Source organism: Kwoniella dejecticola, chromosome 2 (assembly GCF_000512565.2).
Source record: "Kwoniella dejecticola CBS 10117 chromosome 2, complete sequence".
Lineage (NCBI taxonomy): Eukaryota > Fungi > Basidiomycota > Tremellomycetes > Tremellales > Cryptococcaceae > Kwoniella > Kwoniella dejecticola.
The window spans coordinates 2,529,055-2,543,488 of NC_089302.1; the positions used below are offsets into that span (position 1 = coordinate 2,529,055).

The 14,434-nt window shown below is 49.0% G+C and overlaps 6 protein-coding genes across 6 annotated transcripts; 3 read left to right on the top strand and 3 right to left on the bottom strand.

Moving 5' to 3' along the window:
• Positions 1-21: 21 nt before the first annotated feature.
• I303_102371 (uncharacterized protein) lies at positions 22-2,322 on the top strand (the record flags this gene model as incomplete). Its single annotated transcript, XM_065968527.1, has 7 exons — positions 22-66; positions 121-805; positions 864-1,379; positions 1,437-1,513; positions 1,590-1,897; positions 1,951-2,080; positions 2,137-2,322. 7 exons carry the CDS (start codon positions 22-24, stop codon positions 2,320-2,322), a joined length of 1,947 nt encoding a protein of 648 aa, XP_065824599.1.
• Positions 2,323-2,627: 305 nt separating this feature from the next.
• Positions 2,628-4,081, bottom strand: I303_102372 (tartrate dehydrogenase; the record flags this gene model as incomplete). Its single annotated transcript, XM_065968528.1, has 6 exons — positions 2,628-3,053; positions 3,113-3,288; positions 3,342-3,493; positions 3,564-3,659; positions 3,726-3,948; positions 4,015-4,081. 6 exons carry the CDS (start codon positions 4,079-4,081, stop codon positions 2,628-2,630), a joined length of 1,140 nt encoding a protein of 379 aa, XP_065824600.1.
• A 475-nt stretch (positions 4,082-4,556) lies between these two features.
• I303_102373 (uncharacterized protein) lies at positions 4,557-6,280 on the top strand (the record flags this gene model as incomplete). Its single annotated transcript, XM_018404846.1, has 4 exons — positions 4,557-4,772; positions 4,828-5,226; positions 5,287-6,054; positions 6,113-6,280. 4 exons carry the CDS (start codon positions 4,557-4,559, stop codon positions 6,278-6,280), a joined length of 1,551 nt encoding a protein of 516 aa, XP_018265127.1.
• Positions 6,281-6,534: 254 nt separating this feature from the next.
• I303_102374 (uncharacterized protein) lies at positions 6,535-7,624 on the bottom strand (the record flags this gene model as incomplete). Its single annotated transcript, XM_065968529.1, has 5 exons — positions 6,535-6,938; positions 6,991-7,180; positions 7,246-7,372; positions 7,435-7,514; positions 7,574-7,624. The coding sequence occupies 5 exons, from the start codon at positions 7,622-7,624 to the stop codon at positions 6,535-6,537; spliced, it is 852 nt and encodes a 283-aa protein (XP_065824601.1).
• Positions 7,625-9,011: 1,387 nt separating this feature from the next.
• On the top strand, positions 9,012-10,901 carry I303_102375 (uncharacterized protein; the record flags this gene model as incomplete). Its single annotated transcript, XM_018404844.1, has 8 exons — positions 9,012-9,251; positions 9,308-9,532; positions 9,598-9,714; positions 9,771-9,869; positions 9,949-10,206; positions 10,267-10,686; positions 10,743-10,808; positions 10,860-10,901. The coding sequence occupies 8 exons, from the start codon at positions 9,012-9,014 to the stop codon at positions 10,899-10,901; spliced, it is 1,467 nt and encodes a 488-aa protein (XP_018265125.1).
• A 273-nt stretch (positions 10,902-11,174) lies between these two features.
• On the bottom strand, positions 11,175-13,588 carry I303_102376 (uncharacterized protein; the record flags this gene model as incomplete). The annotated part of the gene is made up of 13 exons (XM_065968530.1): positions 11,175-11,220; positions 11,270-11,348; positions 11,412-11,554; positions 11,617-11,858; positions 11,918-11,944; positions 11,996-12,042; positions 12,105-12,383; positions 12,451-12,529; positions 12,588-12,695; positions 12,763-12,855; positions 12,913-13,037; positions 13,171-13,261; positions 13,322-13,588. 13 exons carry the CDS (start codon positions 13,586-13,588, stop codon positions 11,175-11,177), a joined length of 1,626 nt encoding a protein of 541 aa, XP_065824602.1.
• Positions 13,589-14,434: the final 846 nt, after the last annotated feature.

A 14,434-nucleotide genomic window follows, 5' to 3' on the forward strand; every position in this document is an offset into this window, starting at 1 on the left:
CAGCATCGAACATGACAGGTCATGGAGACTTCCACGCATGAAAGGGGTCGCTTCTACATAGGACCAGTGAGTCTTGCCACTCTTTATATCCATGTCCCAGCATAGTCTAATCTCGCGTAGAATGGCTTTCCGAGATTTGCAGGTTCAGCATCGGGTGTTTACCTAGCGGACACCGTCCGCTCGGATCTCACTTCGACGACGTCGACAGACCATCCTACTCCTGATCCCGGCATTGAAGACGCATTCATACATCGGAACAATGACGAACCCCGATCCGACGAGACAGCGCTGTATAGCATTTATCTACTTAGATCGAAGGACTTGTTAGATGAAGAAGGGTTACGCTTGCGGTTAAACAGATATTTCACCATCTGGCACCCACTTTTCCCTTTCCTTGACGGTGCATATCTGCTTCAGTGCTTCAACAACTCTCTTCAACTCGCTAAGCTACATCACGAGCCCGACTCATCTCAAGTTCGAGCCCCCGGTGATGGTACCCTAGATCCTGAACACCAATTAGCTTTCGATGGACTCACGCCGGAGCAGTCACTAGCGTTGACTACCATCTTTTTAGCCATTTTCACCATTGGTGGACTTGGTATAGAGACGTCCGAAGACGTGTCCAAGATTCCTGCCATCCATTCGTCATCTCAAGCTACCATGTTGGGCCATCTAGTGGTTGGCGCCTGCCAGAATTCGCGGGTCGACGATTTGTTCGGCATACAGGCATTACTAGCTCTAGAATTGTTGTTCTACGTGACCAGAAAGTACCGCCCAGCAATGCATCTCTCAGGAGTACTTACGAGTGAGTATCAGTCTGATAAGCAGATTATGGTATGAGCTCACGTTATACCTTTCCTAAGAACTGGCTTACGAAGCTGGCCTACACCGATGTCCCGAGCGCTATGCCTCGACTTTCGTTCAACCTGCGGATCGGGACCTACGGAAACGTGTCTTTTACTCCCTATACATTCTCGACCGACTCTTATCCGCAGATTTCGGCATACCAATCATGCTCAGCGATTCAGATATCGATACTTGTGTTCCAGGTGGGGAGGAGAAACATGCCATTCCCGATCACGGACCCGGCCTGCCATCCCCGTACTTCCCTTCGAGCGGGAACGAAGGAGCAAGGGGAACAAAGCGTAAATTTCCCGCAGCGGTTTCCGAAGATACGAGTACGGATTCTCTCGACAAGGATTCTCGTGATTCCGAACAGAATGTTCGAGTAGCTGCAGTCAGAGCAGCACCTACCAACCCACAGATCGCGCAAAATCACATTCGGCTCTTGCCAGCATATTCCTTGAGCTTGATGGCTCAGATGATAGGCCAAGCTATGGAACAATTCAACAAGTCTGTGTCACACAGGGCCATCAATGGTGCGTATCAGTCGCGTATGAAGCTCACTGCCTGCTGAACTCTAATGCTGCACATAGCCAACGAGGTCCTCCATCTCAGAAGCACTCTAGACGCTTGGTGGAACGATATCGGGCTAGACTCTGATGATGACGCTGTGAGCTGCTTCTTCTATGTCTTCACAGCTGAGTAATGATAAGTCAGACGTGCAGACGCTAATTTAGCTATTGCAGGAGAATCCTGGTTCCTCCCCCGACCCAAGGCGCAAACTATCAACACTCTTTACGTGCTTGTACCACTCGCAGATAATAAATCTCAACAGACCAGCGCTCTCATTGCCGCCCTCACAGGTTCAGCATGATCACGCATTGCAGGCTGCTATTGGCTCAGTCCGAGTAATATGCTCAACGCTCAGCTCCGCCTTCTTCAAGAACAAAGAAGAGCTCTACTGGCCGGGGTATGTCGACATGGTATTTCTAGGTAGTCTGATCTTGGTGTACGGAGCTAGGCGAGAGCGCGCGAGAAGGAATGCCGCTGCTTGGTGAGACCCAGCGCCATGATCGAACAAAGAGGTATACTTACGAATGGCACCAGGCTCCTGCGAGATCTACGAAGAGCTCTTAGCATACTCGAACATCTGGCGAAAAGATGGCCTAAATCGGATAAGTTTGGCCGTGTGGTGAAAGCCCTAATCGAGAGAGAGGAGCCGAATCTGAGTGAGCAAGTGAGTTCAAAACAATTTCGTTTATTCAAGCATGCCGTATTGACTTGTTTGCATAGTCACATACAGTCTCCTGGGAGCTGCCGATGTTGCCTGCACAACCTGATGTCCAGCCCAGTGAAAGCACTCAAGGACCGAATTTCAACCTGGCAGACTGTTTCCACTTCGATTTTGACACTTTTGTACTTGAACCTGAATCCACTTGGGCATATCACGTATCCATGCCGCCCTCTCCCAATCTATAATCCTGAGGGTTTGATGTATGTTTGCTTCCTCCGCCTCAATCATGGCGTTCACTCTCTTGAGATATGTATGCCGTGCCGTATCCCAACTGCAAGCCAATCTGCTACCTATCATACACCTCGAGCAGCCAACGTGCGCACGTCCCAGAAATGCAGATCGAAAATCGGACCAAGTAGCATGCGGCAAGGTGGGCGATCTTTTCGCCAGGCAAGGAACAAGATTAACCGCATTCGGCATCGGCACGGAGCATATTGCTAGTGCCAAAAATGATACAAGTATGAGCGCATAACATCCTGAGACTAAGCATCTACAACGCCCTGATACGCTCTACAACTGCATCGGTCACTTCCTGAGTATTTGCCTTTCCGCCCAGGTCCTTCGTCTTGATGCCATCAGCACAAGTCTGCTCGACAGCCTTCATCAAGATCTTGGAAGCTTCATGCTCGCCTAACCAATCTAGCATCTCACAAGCGGTCCAGAACGTTCCTACAGGGTTTGCGATGCCCATACCTGTGATGTCGAAGGCCGATCCGTGAATCGGCTCGAACATCGATGGCATGGTTCGCGATGGATCAATGTTGGCAGTTGGAGCAATACCAATGGATCCCGCCAGAGCAGCCGCCAGATCTGATAGTATATCGGCGTGAAGGTTGGTAGCGAGAATGGTGTCCAGAGATTGGGGATGCAGGGTCATGCGGACAGTCATAGCGTCTACCAGCATGAAATCCATAGTCTTCACCTCGAAGTCAGCGTCGCGTTGCGCCAGAGTAGACAGGGCAAATGGATACTCACCACGTCGGGGAACTCCTTCGCTACCTCCTTGATGACCTCATCCCATAAGACCATGCCGTTCCTCATGGCGTTCGACTTGGTGACATAGGTCAAAAGCTTTCTTGGTCTCGATTGAGCCACTTGGAAGGCATATCGAGCAATCCGTCTTATACCAGTCCGCGTGAAGATGGTAACCTCTGTAGCCATGTCAGCTTTGTTCGTCAAATGAGTAGGTTGCAATCAAGCTTACCGGTACCAATCTCGTGGTCGAGACCTCTATGGGATCTGCCGCCATGACCCGCGTATTCGCCCTCAGAGTTCTCACGGATGATACACCAATCCAAGTCTCCTGGTTTGAGGTTGCTGAGGGGGGAACTTGTGCCGGGAAGAACCTTTGTTCGTCTACAATCACCGTTAGCGTTAGAGCATGAATGAGACTTTTTCGGTAAGAGAGCTTGGGCCAATTACTCACCGGACATTGGCATACATATATGGCTGACAGATGGCAAGTCTCAATCCCCACAGAGATATATGATCGGGGACATCGGGTGCACCGACAGCGCCGAAGCTGAAGGACAAGATCAGCTTAATATCTGGGCCCCTTGACTCGAGCTGTGAAAGATGATCGACTTACAAGATAGCGTCATGTTGTTTGAGTATATCTAGGTAGTCTGCCGGTACGTAGCTTCCGGTCTTTTTGTATCTGTCTGATGACCAGTCCAGCTCCGTGAAATCGACCTTGAAAGATCCTACTTTCTTCGCAACCGCATGAACGGCTTGTACACCCGCATTGATCACTTCCGGTCCGATACCGTCAGCACCAATCTGTGCAATCTTGTAGGTATTCTTCCTCTCAGCTAGAGACGCAGCAGTGATCAATCAGCTCCTGACGGAGGTGAGTTTATGTCCCTACAATCACTTACGTCGAAATGCATAGCCATCGGGAAACGCGGCGGTGTCGTTGACAGAGTGGATAGCGATGGGTGCCATGATGTCTGTGCGGTTGTGTGTTTTAGTGTACTTGTGTGTGTTCGTGTGTGTATGTGCCTTTTCCTCAACTAGTTGCCGAGTCCGTAGCTTTCTCTTTCGTCAACAAGTTGTTATTGGGCTTCAAATTGATAGCCAGAACAGTTCGTTCGTTATATAATGCATACGGGCAGTCAGAGCGGAGCAACCCTGCTCCGCTCACCAAGTGAAGCGGGATACGCGGAGAAACGATTCCCCATAAGGAAGGCTTAGACCCTCAGCTTTTCCTCCTGGTCATCTCAACACCTTATCAGGTGCCCCAATCCACCCCGTATGGGCACCGGACCTACTCAAGTCCACCGAATGCCCTTGAATCGCAGAAAGGATAGATATATAAAGGAGAGTCCAGAAGAGCAATTATATCTGGTTCCCCGGGAGCCCCAAGCGAATAACTCTGGAGCACATTCATAGTTTCTTGGCATAATTATTACTTTCAGCTATGTCGCCTAAAACTATCAACACCGTAGCCCCACCTATCCAACAGGAATATTTGGCCGAGACCGACTTCAAGAACGAGCTCGATCATGTCGAAGCTGTTGATGATCTGCCAACGAGTCAGCCAGGCGAAGTTCAGCCACTTCATCGCGATATCGAAGCTCTCAAGCGGCTCTCACCGGAAGAGTACGCTGCCGCCCACAAGAAGTTGGTACGAAAGGTGAGTCTAAAGTCGTCACTATGGGAGGAGTAGCATCTAACGAGATGCATCGTAGATCGATATCAGGCTATTGCCTACCTTGTTCATCTTGTTAATCTTGAACTATCTCGATCGAAATGCCTTGGCATCAGCGAGAGTCCAAGGACTCGAGAAAGATCTTGGACTCAAGGGCGATCAATTCAACATCGCTGTGTCAATCTTGTTCGCTGGTTATATCCTCGGTCAGATACCTTCTAACCTCATCTTATCGCGGGTTCGACCATCTATCTACCTCTCCGCGTGGGTCGCTCTTTGGGGTATCGTATCTGCTTGTACCGCCGCCGCCGACGGCTACAACCACTTGCTTGTTATTCGATTCTTCTTGGGTGTCACCGAGTCACCATACTTCCCTGGCGCACTTTTCCTTCTATCTTCGTGGTACACCAAGAAAGAGCTTGCTTTCCGAACGTCCATCGTGAGTCAGCCACTCTATAGCAGCCGATCTCGAATACGACTAATAATCCGCAACCAATAGCTGTATACCGGATCCCTTTTGTCTGGCGCTTTCTCAGGTCTCATCAGCGCTGGCATACAGAAAGGTCTAAATGGCGTATCCGGATTGTCTTCTTGGCGATGGATGTTCATCCTCGAGGGCGCCGTGACGGTCGCTGCTGCTATTTTCTCCGCCTTCATTCTTCCCGATTATCCCGCCACCACAAAGTGGCTATCCGCTCAGGAAAAAGCCATCGCAGTCTACCGATTGGAGCAAGACGCCGGTGTGCGAGACGAGGAAACGATGACTCTCTTCCAGAGCTTTAAGGCTGCTGCAATGGACTACAAGCTATACCTGTTGGCCATAATCATCATCACCAAAACCACTGCTGGAGCAGTAACACAGTTCATCCCAACTGTGGTGGCAACCTTTGGGATGTCAAAAGTTCAAACCCTCCTTCTTACGGCTCCACCATATTTGTTCGCTGCCTTCTTGGCTCTCACAATCTCCTGGACATCTGATCGAAGACCAGAGAGGTGTTTCCACCTTCTCACCCCGATCCTTTTTGGAATGGTCGGTTTTATCATTGCCACCACTACCACGAAAACGGCGCCCCGATACTTCTCGCTCTTCTTGATGATTGGCGGCATGTTCGGCTCATACAACGTTGCTCTCGCTTGGATCTCCTCTACATTCGCTCGACCTAGAGCCAAGAGAGCGGCAGCTTACGCGACCATAAACTCGCTTGGGAATGTGGCGCAGATCTGGTCTCCCTACCTCTACAAATCCATCACCGCTCCTTCTTACCACGTAAGTGTCCTTCTTGACACCTACAATAGTACAACACGCTGATGTGACTGTAATGTAGCTCGCGTTCACAGTCAACACAGTTATGGCAGGTGTCGCCGTGGTCTTCTGCTTGGTATTGAGATGGTGTTTGAAAAGGGAAAACGCGCGAATGGACAAGGAGGAAAGTCTCGGGTCAGACCCTGAAAGATCCGCCGTCAGACAGGACCGAATACGATACGTTTTGTGATCGATCTCAGGCAGATTTGTCGAACGCAGTGTGCCAAATAGCAGACTGAAAGAGTCTTGATCGACGTCTGAGAGCACCAAGGTTATGATTGGATCCTGTATGACTTCTCATCAATGTCGAGTTACTGGACTGGCATCCATGTATGAAAGAGTATGTCATCGCAGAAAATGCAGCAGGTTCAGCTCTTACATTCATACAATGATACAACAAAAGGGCAATATGTGTTGGCAAAAGGACAATATGTGATGGCGTGACTACCAGAATATATCGTGTGCTTCAGCGGAGACAGGAGGATTAGGCGGCCGAAAAGGCAAGTTGAGAACATTGGGGGAGACGGCATTGGAGGATTGAATCGGCAGATCGCTGGGCCAACTTAGCATGTCGGGTATCTCCTGCTCTTGGCTGAACAGATCATCCGTTGAATGTGTCGGTCCACCGAGGTCGGGCTGCTGTAAAGCGTCATCCCGGAGATCAAGGTTTTCTTCAAATAACGGAAGCTGCGTTGCAGCACTTGAAGCTAAGAAGTCCAAATTCGAGCCATGGGACCCCTCAAGATGAGTGTCAGGGCTAAGCACCATGTCATTGGCCGGTCCGGTTGCGGTAGGTAGTTCTGCTGCCTGCACATTGATGGGGATGTGGTTGAGCGGCCAAGGCATTGCTATCACCGATGTCAGACCGCTCGCCGACCGTTGCCCACAGCTAGAACTCACTAGATTGTTCTGATATCGAGACATCCTCCCCAGCAGGATTGACTCCTTCCGTTGGATTGCACAAAGAATCTAGTCTCTGCCTGAATTGAAATATGTCTCCAAAGCGTGTCAAAGGCTGCTCGGTCCAGCTTTCCAGTAATTTGGCCCTTTCGACCGATACCGAAGGTGCATCCGGGATGACTTGCTGCACCTATGATGAGTGAGACATAAGCCAAAGTAGCAGACGTTTGCTTTCGTGGACTGTAAGAAACTCACTCGATCTGCGCTCATCCAATTTTCTAGCGATTCGCGAACCCCCTGAACACCCAGCACAAAATATAACGCATTTTCTAGCTGCTGGATACGTATCTCGCTGGCTTTCGAGCTACCAGCTGTCGGACCTCTGCTCAACTCGTTAGCATGCTTGCAACGTTTGGCGGTATATATAGGTGTACGATGAGTTACCTTTTCTGGCGTTTAGAGGGATATTCGCATATATGCCCAGCCTTCACACACAGTCCGCAATTTGGGTATTCATGATCGCACTGCATGTTTTCATATCAGTCAGTGACCTCGATGCGGAATCGCAGCCTTTGCGACTTACTCTTCTCTTCTTCGATATACAGCGCAAGCATGCTCTATCTGAACTTGACATTGGCTCTGCGATCGAGTTCTGAACGATACAAGCGAGCAGCACATAATTATCAATATTGCGGATAGATCGCGGAGTTACTTAGCTCCACTATTGGGAGGAGAGTCGACTGTAAAGCCATTTGTCACGTGTTGCTTTACGTGATTCAATTCTGAGAAGAAATAAGAGAGTACGCTAGGGAAGCGGACTTATTGCGATTCTTGCAAGCTGTTGATCATATCGACCAGTATGGTATGCACAAAATAGAGAGAAGACATGCAGGCAACAATTGATGAAGACGAACTTGCCATCTGTCGCTGTCTCGTGGTCGTTGGGCGAGCAATATAACGAGATCATCAGAGGGGTTTATAGGTGAACATGTAAGGGGGCCTTCTGGCATGCCAAAGATGTGCTCATTAAGATACCAATTCCGTGAGATTGCAATCTCCCCGCATCCGTGAGGCCTAATTTTCGGTCGGCCAGGCCGAAGCGAGCTGGAGCCTCGATGACTGTCCAAGATCAATGAGACAACATATTCGAAAACACGGGGATCCGCGATGGTATAATCTGGGGAATTTGCCATCGTTAACATGAGCCCCGACGGGAATATCTTGAGCAACGAAGCTGTTATTTCCCATCATCTGGAGGATCTGATGACACGATTCGAATGTCGACAACACGGGGATCCGCGATGGTATAATCTGGGGAATTTGCCATCGTTAACATGAGCCCCGACGGGAATATCTTGAGCAACGAAGCTGTTATTTCCCATCATCTGGAGGATCTGATGACACGATTCGAATGTCGATCTAAAAAGAAGTAGAATTCGAAAATGCTTCAACATGATGTGGTAATTTGTTCACAGAACTCGGTCTTTCAGGGGGAACAGTCACCAAGAGAGACACGTGAGCTGAAGATTTGAGGGCAGAAGTCCCCGATCAAAATCAGCCAAGCCTGAGGAGAATCGAAAATAACCGTAAACCCCTTTAGATGATGTATAAATGTATAGATGGTGCCTGAATTACGTCCGCGGAACTAGGTGCGAAACAATTTCGAATCTGCCCAAGCGAGATCATCCCTCAAATTTTCTGTTTCTGATCCGTTTAAGCGAAGTCTGTGGGTTGCATCTCCACACAATTACCAATCATACATCGCACGAGGATGCTGACACAGACTGAGGTGGTCTCATATGGTCCACATCAAGGGTCCCGCAAGAGACCGAGGTCACGGGTGACCGTAATTGGCCAAAGAAAAATTGGCGAGAAATTTCGAATCCATGTCCACGAAGTCCGACAAGAACGTTCAGATTCGATATAACCCGACAGCTCAATTCACTCATCCTTGATATTGATCGTTCATCGTTCATATTCGATCTCAAACATTATCGAGCAACTCCACCGTATCTGGAACAATGACCAACGAGATAACTCAAGTTTACCCCGCACCTGTCCAAGACAAGGACCTCGCCAATGTTGAAGGTGCTTATGGAGGATATGACGAATACCCTCCTTCCAGTAAGGATGTAGCAAACATCCCGGCTGAATCATACGAGTACGACCCTTTCTCTGCTCAGCGAGAGGAAAATGCGGAGGATTATGTGGACTTCCGATCCATGGGCTGGGTCCAAGCTGGTCTTGTCGCGACAGCTGAAGTAAGTGCTCAGCGCGAACTTCTTTGTGTCAACAACGGCTGACCGTTATGCTGCAGAATATCGCGCTGGGTGCACTCTCCTATCCATCTATCTTCCTACGACTGGGTATGGTCGGAGGCTTGATCGCCAACATCGGTCTTGGTGTTCTCGCATACATCACCGCGTGGATCATGATTGACTTTAAGATGAAGCACATGGGGGTCATGCACTTCGCTGATGCTGGTGGTCTGATGTTCGGTAAATGGGGAAGAAGGATCTTGGGTGCTGGTATGGTTGCCAAAGTGAGTCCCGCCTTAGGAAACATGAATTTTTAAGAGGGACATCTGACAGGGTTACTTGTCGTTAGAGTACTGGTCTAGGAGGATCACACGTGTTGGCCGGTAAACAAGCGCTCAACACTCTCAGCAGCAATGCTATCTGCAGTGTGTGGTTTGCGCTCATCATCATGATTGTTAGCGTGATGGTACGTAGTTCTGAAGTCCATTTAACGCTGTTGTTGGCTCACCTGACATTCCCTAGATGTCGACCAACCGAGAATTTGGCAAATTAGCTATTCTCTCTTGGGTCTCCGTGTCTTGCATTTTGACCGCTTGCTTCATTACCATCGTTGCCACCGGTGTAAGTCCATGTTCTTGTACTATCATATCCTTCCTATACCTCACATGGAATAATCGTTGATCCTCGTGGTCACATGCAGGTCCAAAGCCCCAGTGTCCTTGTCAAAAACGGAGTTCCCATCGAGTGGCACGCGTTCCCCACGAATCCCAACTTGATGGACGTTATCGGTGCTCTGACCAACGTTGTATTCGCTTACGGCGGTAATATGGGTGTCTTCAGTTGGTGTTCCGAGATGAGAAACCCCAATGATTTCAAGAAGTCCTTCTTGATCACTCAAGCTGGAGGTATCATTGTTTACTGTATTGTTGGTGGAACTATCTACGCATTCGGCGGTCAAGTGAGTTATCCCTGCATGCTTTGCAACGGGCCACCACACGTGCTGACTGTTGTTGTGCAGTACGTTCAATCACCCGCCTTCACCATGACGACCAAACCCGTCAGAATCACTGCCTACGCTTTCGCTCTCGTCTGCATCCTGATCTCTGGTATCGTTGGACTCAATGTTGGAGCCAAATTCCTCTACGTCAATTCGTTCAGAAACTCCCGACTATTGACCTCCAAGGGTCTTCGAGCAAGATTGGCTTGGGTTGGAATTGTTGCCGCCATGTGGACCGCCGCCTTTGTTCTTGCCGAACTTATTCCCTTCTTCAATCAACTCTTGACTATCGTCTCGTCCCTCTTCAGTGTATGGTTCTCTTACGGTCTTTGTGGTGTTATCTGGTTCTACAACAAACATCCTTACTTTGCCAAAGACGGTGAGGTCCGATCGATTTCAGGAGTGTGGAACCAACTCTTCATGTTCTCAGCTATTCTTTCCGTAAGTCGTCTTAACTTGGTTCGCACTTATCCTCAACTAATGAGTCATCTTCGCAGATCGTATTGAGTGTCGCCATAACTCCTCTTGGTCTGTACAGCGCGGCCGAAGGTATCAGAGAAGGAGTGAGTAACCTCGTCTGTGGCTTCGTTCCCCGCTGATGTCTTTCCTCTCAGTATTCTGCCGGTACTTTCAAACATCCTTTCTCTTGCTCTTAGGGATACCAACGCAGATCACAATGGTATACAGCAGAGGGTTGATCACGGGGACTGGCGCAAGCGGACCCATTGATTAGAGCCGAACAACGAAAAAGCGGGTTGATCAGGTTGCCATTTGGACTGGCTCGACTGCACTATACAAGTATAATTGAGCCATCGTCACCTCATAAATCGCACCTCTACAAGGACTGCAAGGGATATATCAGATGCATGATTGACACAATTCAGGCTTGGCATGTTGTTCGAGTACTTCACTATGTGGTCAAGCGTCCCTCATGCCCTGTATTTCTTCAAAGCAGCGTCCGCAATCTCGGTCATACTGCATTTCGTGTCAAAAAGGATCCCATTCACCAGATGAGATGACTTACCGAATCACCGCTTCTTCCTCGTACTTCTTTCCTATGATCTGCAGGGAACAAGGAGCTCCCTTCATAAATTCCGGATCATCTATGTGCTCATCGCGTCAGCCATTGGGTCTTGCAACAGTCAAAAAATCTGTTCGAGACTCACATTGTTCGTATATTTGTTGATCCTTTTCACCGTAAAAGTCGGTCCGGGCGGGTTTGGCATCGACTTTGGGATCAACAGCCGTTACAGGCAAGATTGATGATGTGTAATCACTGAGATTGCAGAATCCAGTGTAGCCAATATACCTTTTATACGGAAGGGATATCAGTGGTCTGCTTTACATGCCTTCTCAACAAGTCAGACTTACATGTGACCATCATGAGGTTGTGGAGGACCACCTCCAGCAGGCGCAATGATAGCGTCAACAGGTCTACCGGTACTAGTTTGACTGACAGTTGCGTTCCAATAATCTAGAGAATCCTTCACGAAAGCCGATCTTCGATAGCAAAGATCGAACAACTCATGCGCTGACATCTCAGTAGCACCGCGTTGTAGTATATTGCCGAGCTGAGGCTCCCCACTGAGAGCCAATTGCTTCTTGATGTCGTACTGGCGCCCCCAAGAGAAGAATTAGTCAACAGGTAGGACAAGACGGTCGGTTAACTCACTCCTCCGTCAGCAGTGAAGAATCGCATCTACCACTATATATCAGCCTTGCTCTAGAAATTGCTCCGAAGGCGACTTACCAGCAATTCTGTCGCTTCTGCGGATTTATAGGGGGTCCAGTCGATGACTGTATTCACCAATCGAAGTCAGAGCCCTCTCCTGGGGGAGATCGGGAAAGCATCGCCGCACCTTCGTGGCCCGCTGCTAATAAGGCTTGTTTCAATTCTTTCAAAGCTCTAACATACGGTGGACATGGCTTGACGACACCATCGTCCCACATGATGGCGAAGCAAAGCTTTTTGCCCTCCCCGTGGTCCACCAGGTTGTAAGCCGTTTCTGACCATGGCATTCGCGGTGTCCATGGGTCGTATTCCCATGGTTTAGCGTCCAGGACAGCTTTGTAGAAGGTCTTGAGACCGTCAACAGATACTGTGAGTGGACCAAGAACGGAACGGACCATCTCCTGACCTATTGAAAAATCGCGAGGCTATGGTCAGACATAGTTATGACAAAGGGATAAATACCGATCACTCACCTTCACAACTGTTGCTGGCCTTGCAGTACGGGATTCTAGCATAAGATCCTCTTACTCCATACAAAGCTTGATAAGCAGCCTGTACGACTTTCGGTCAGCATCGACAGACGGCCGTTAGACGATCAAAGGTGACGCACTGGTATTCTAACTGATCCTCCGATGTCACTTCCCACCCCTAAAAGAGAACCTCTCAAGCCGACCAATGCTCCTTCTCCACCGCTGCTACCACCACAAGTCACGTTTCGCTGTCCAGATATATTGTCAGCATGCAGCTGTCTCCAGGTGAAGGACAAAATACGATGAGGAATTCACGTTAAATGGGTTTGTAGTTCTGCCAAATACATTATTATAACCTTCTCCGAACCACAGGCCTTGAGACATATTGGTTCGACAATAGAAGACGGCCTGATTTATGCTACATTAGCCCAAGTCTGCTCAGCAAGGACGCATTTGTAGACTTACACCCTGAGAAGCTAGAAGCTCTGCGATCACAGCTGTGTGTTTGGCCTTTTTGCCAATCCACCCTACATACGACATCGTGATGTTGGTGTCTTCTACTTCGATTTGATCCTTAAGTGAGATCGGTACTACGAGGATGTCAGTCGAAGCCTCGTGCCACTTGCTCAAAATTCATCACTATCACTCACAGCCGCTATGTGAGGTGTCAAGTTAGCCGAACCCGATTTATCAAGGCATTATGTTGTGCTTACTGAAGTGGACCGATCGTCTTCCCAGTCTTGCTGTAATACTCATCCAGCTCCTTGGCTTTCGCGTAGGCTTTCTCATAAAAGACTTCCGTCAAACAATTAGTCTGGGAAGTCATTCGTCAGCCACCTCTTGCGAGTGAGCAATAGGAATAGAATAGATTCACCAATTGGTGGGCAATAGTCGCTCTATGGCAGAATGCCTGGGCCACTTGAAGAGAGGTGTACTTGCCAGCTTTGATGGCATCAAGCAGCTCTGTTACAGTCAGAGATTCGGTGATCTCTAACTCCACGGGTGAGAGTACTCCTGGAAGCGTGGGAACCTCTCTAACGTCCAGAACATCTTCGGGAGGGGGGATTTCGAGAAGATATTCTTTTGGGAAGCACTTGTCTCGCTCTGCGCGGTATTGAGCAGCTGTCTCCTGCCAGGTCATATCGTGAAGCTCTGTCAGAATTGGATTTACTATGTTGAGACGAAGCTGACGAAGAGATTGACATGTCAATGGTGGTGGTGATTCTGTGCTATATGTTATTACAATAGTCGGCGCAACTGGTGTCACGTAAATCAAGATAGGTGGAGGCAGACAGGTCTAGCGGTCCTGGACGGACCGTAAATCCTTCGGCGAGAAGACGGCATAGAAGTCCAGCCTGTACAGTAGATAAGAGATCATTCCGAAGATAAGGATTTCTGTGCGCATGGGCAGTCAGACGGTGCGCTGCGCAACAAATGAAGAGGGACCAGCAGGTGGGCAGACTTTTAGCGCGAAACCGAAAAAGCTAAATGAACATTCGATTTAGATGAAAGATAAGAATCAAGTCTTGGACGATCCCCCACATGCTCGCATTGCGATCGGCTTCATCCGAACCTCGAATCTCAATGACGTAAATTGCCTTTGTATGTACTGGGGTCTAAAATAGCCAGAGACCACTTAGTTTCCCGATGTTCTTATCGCTTCCTGTCCATTTCTAGTATGTCTCCTTGTGCAGCTCGCGGAGATGCTGCTCATCACGGAATATGGTCGGAATGAGCTTCTTATCACTGGCGAATGGTATGCGATTCCGATCAAGTCCCGGCTACGATTTGGTGGGCAGTGGGACCGAGACGCTCATTCCCACTGCGTAACGATAAGGCGGTATTCCATGGCCCAATAAACTGACACAGGGCGATGGGATAGGTCATTGGTCGAAGGAAAGTCTGATGTTCGACCCGAAGAAGGCAAGATATGCCGTGAATCTGGCTGACCTCGACTACCTCGAATACTCCTTATCTTGACCAAGCC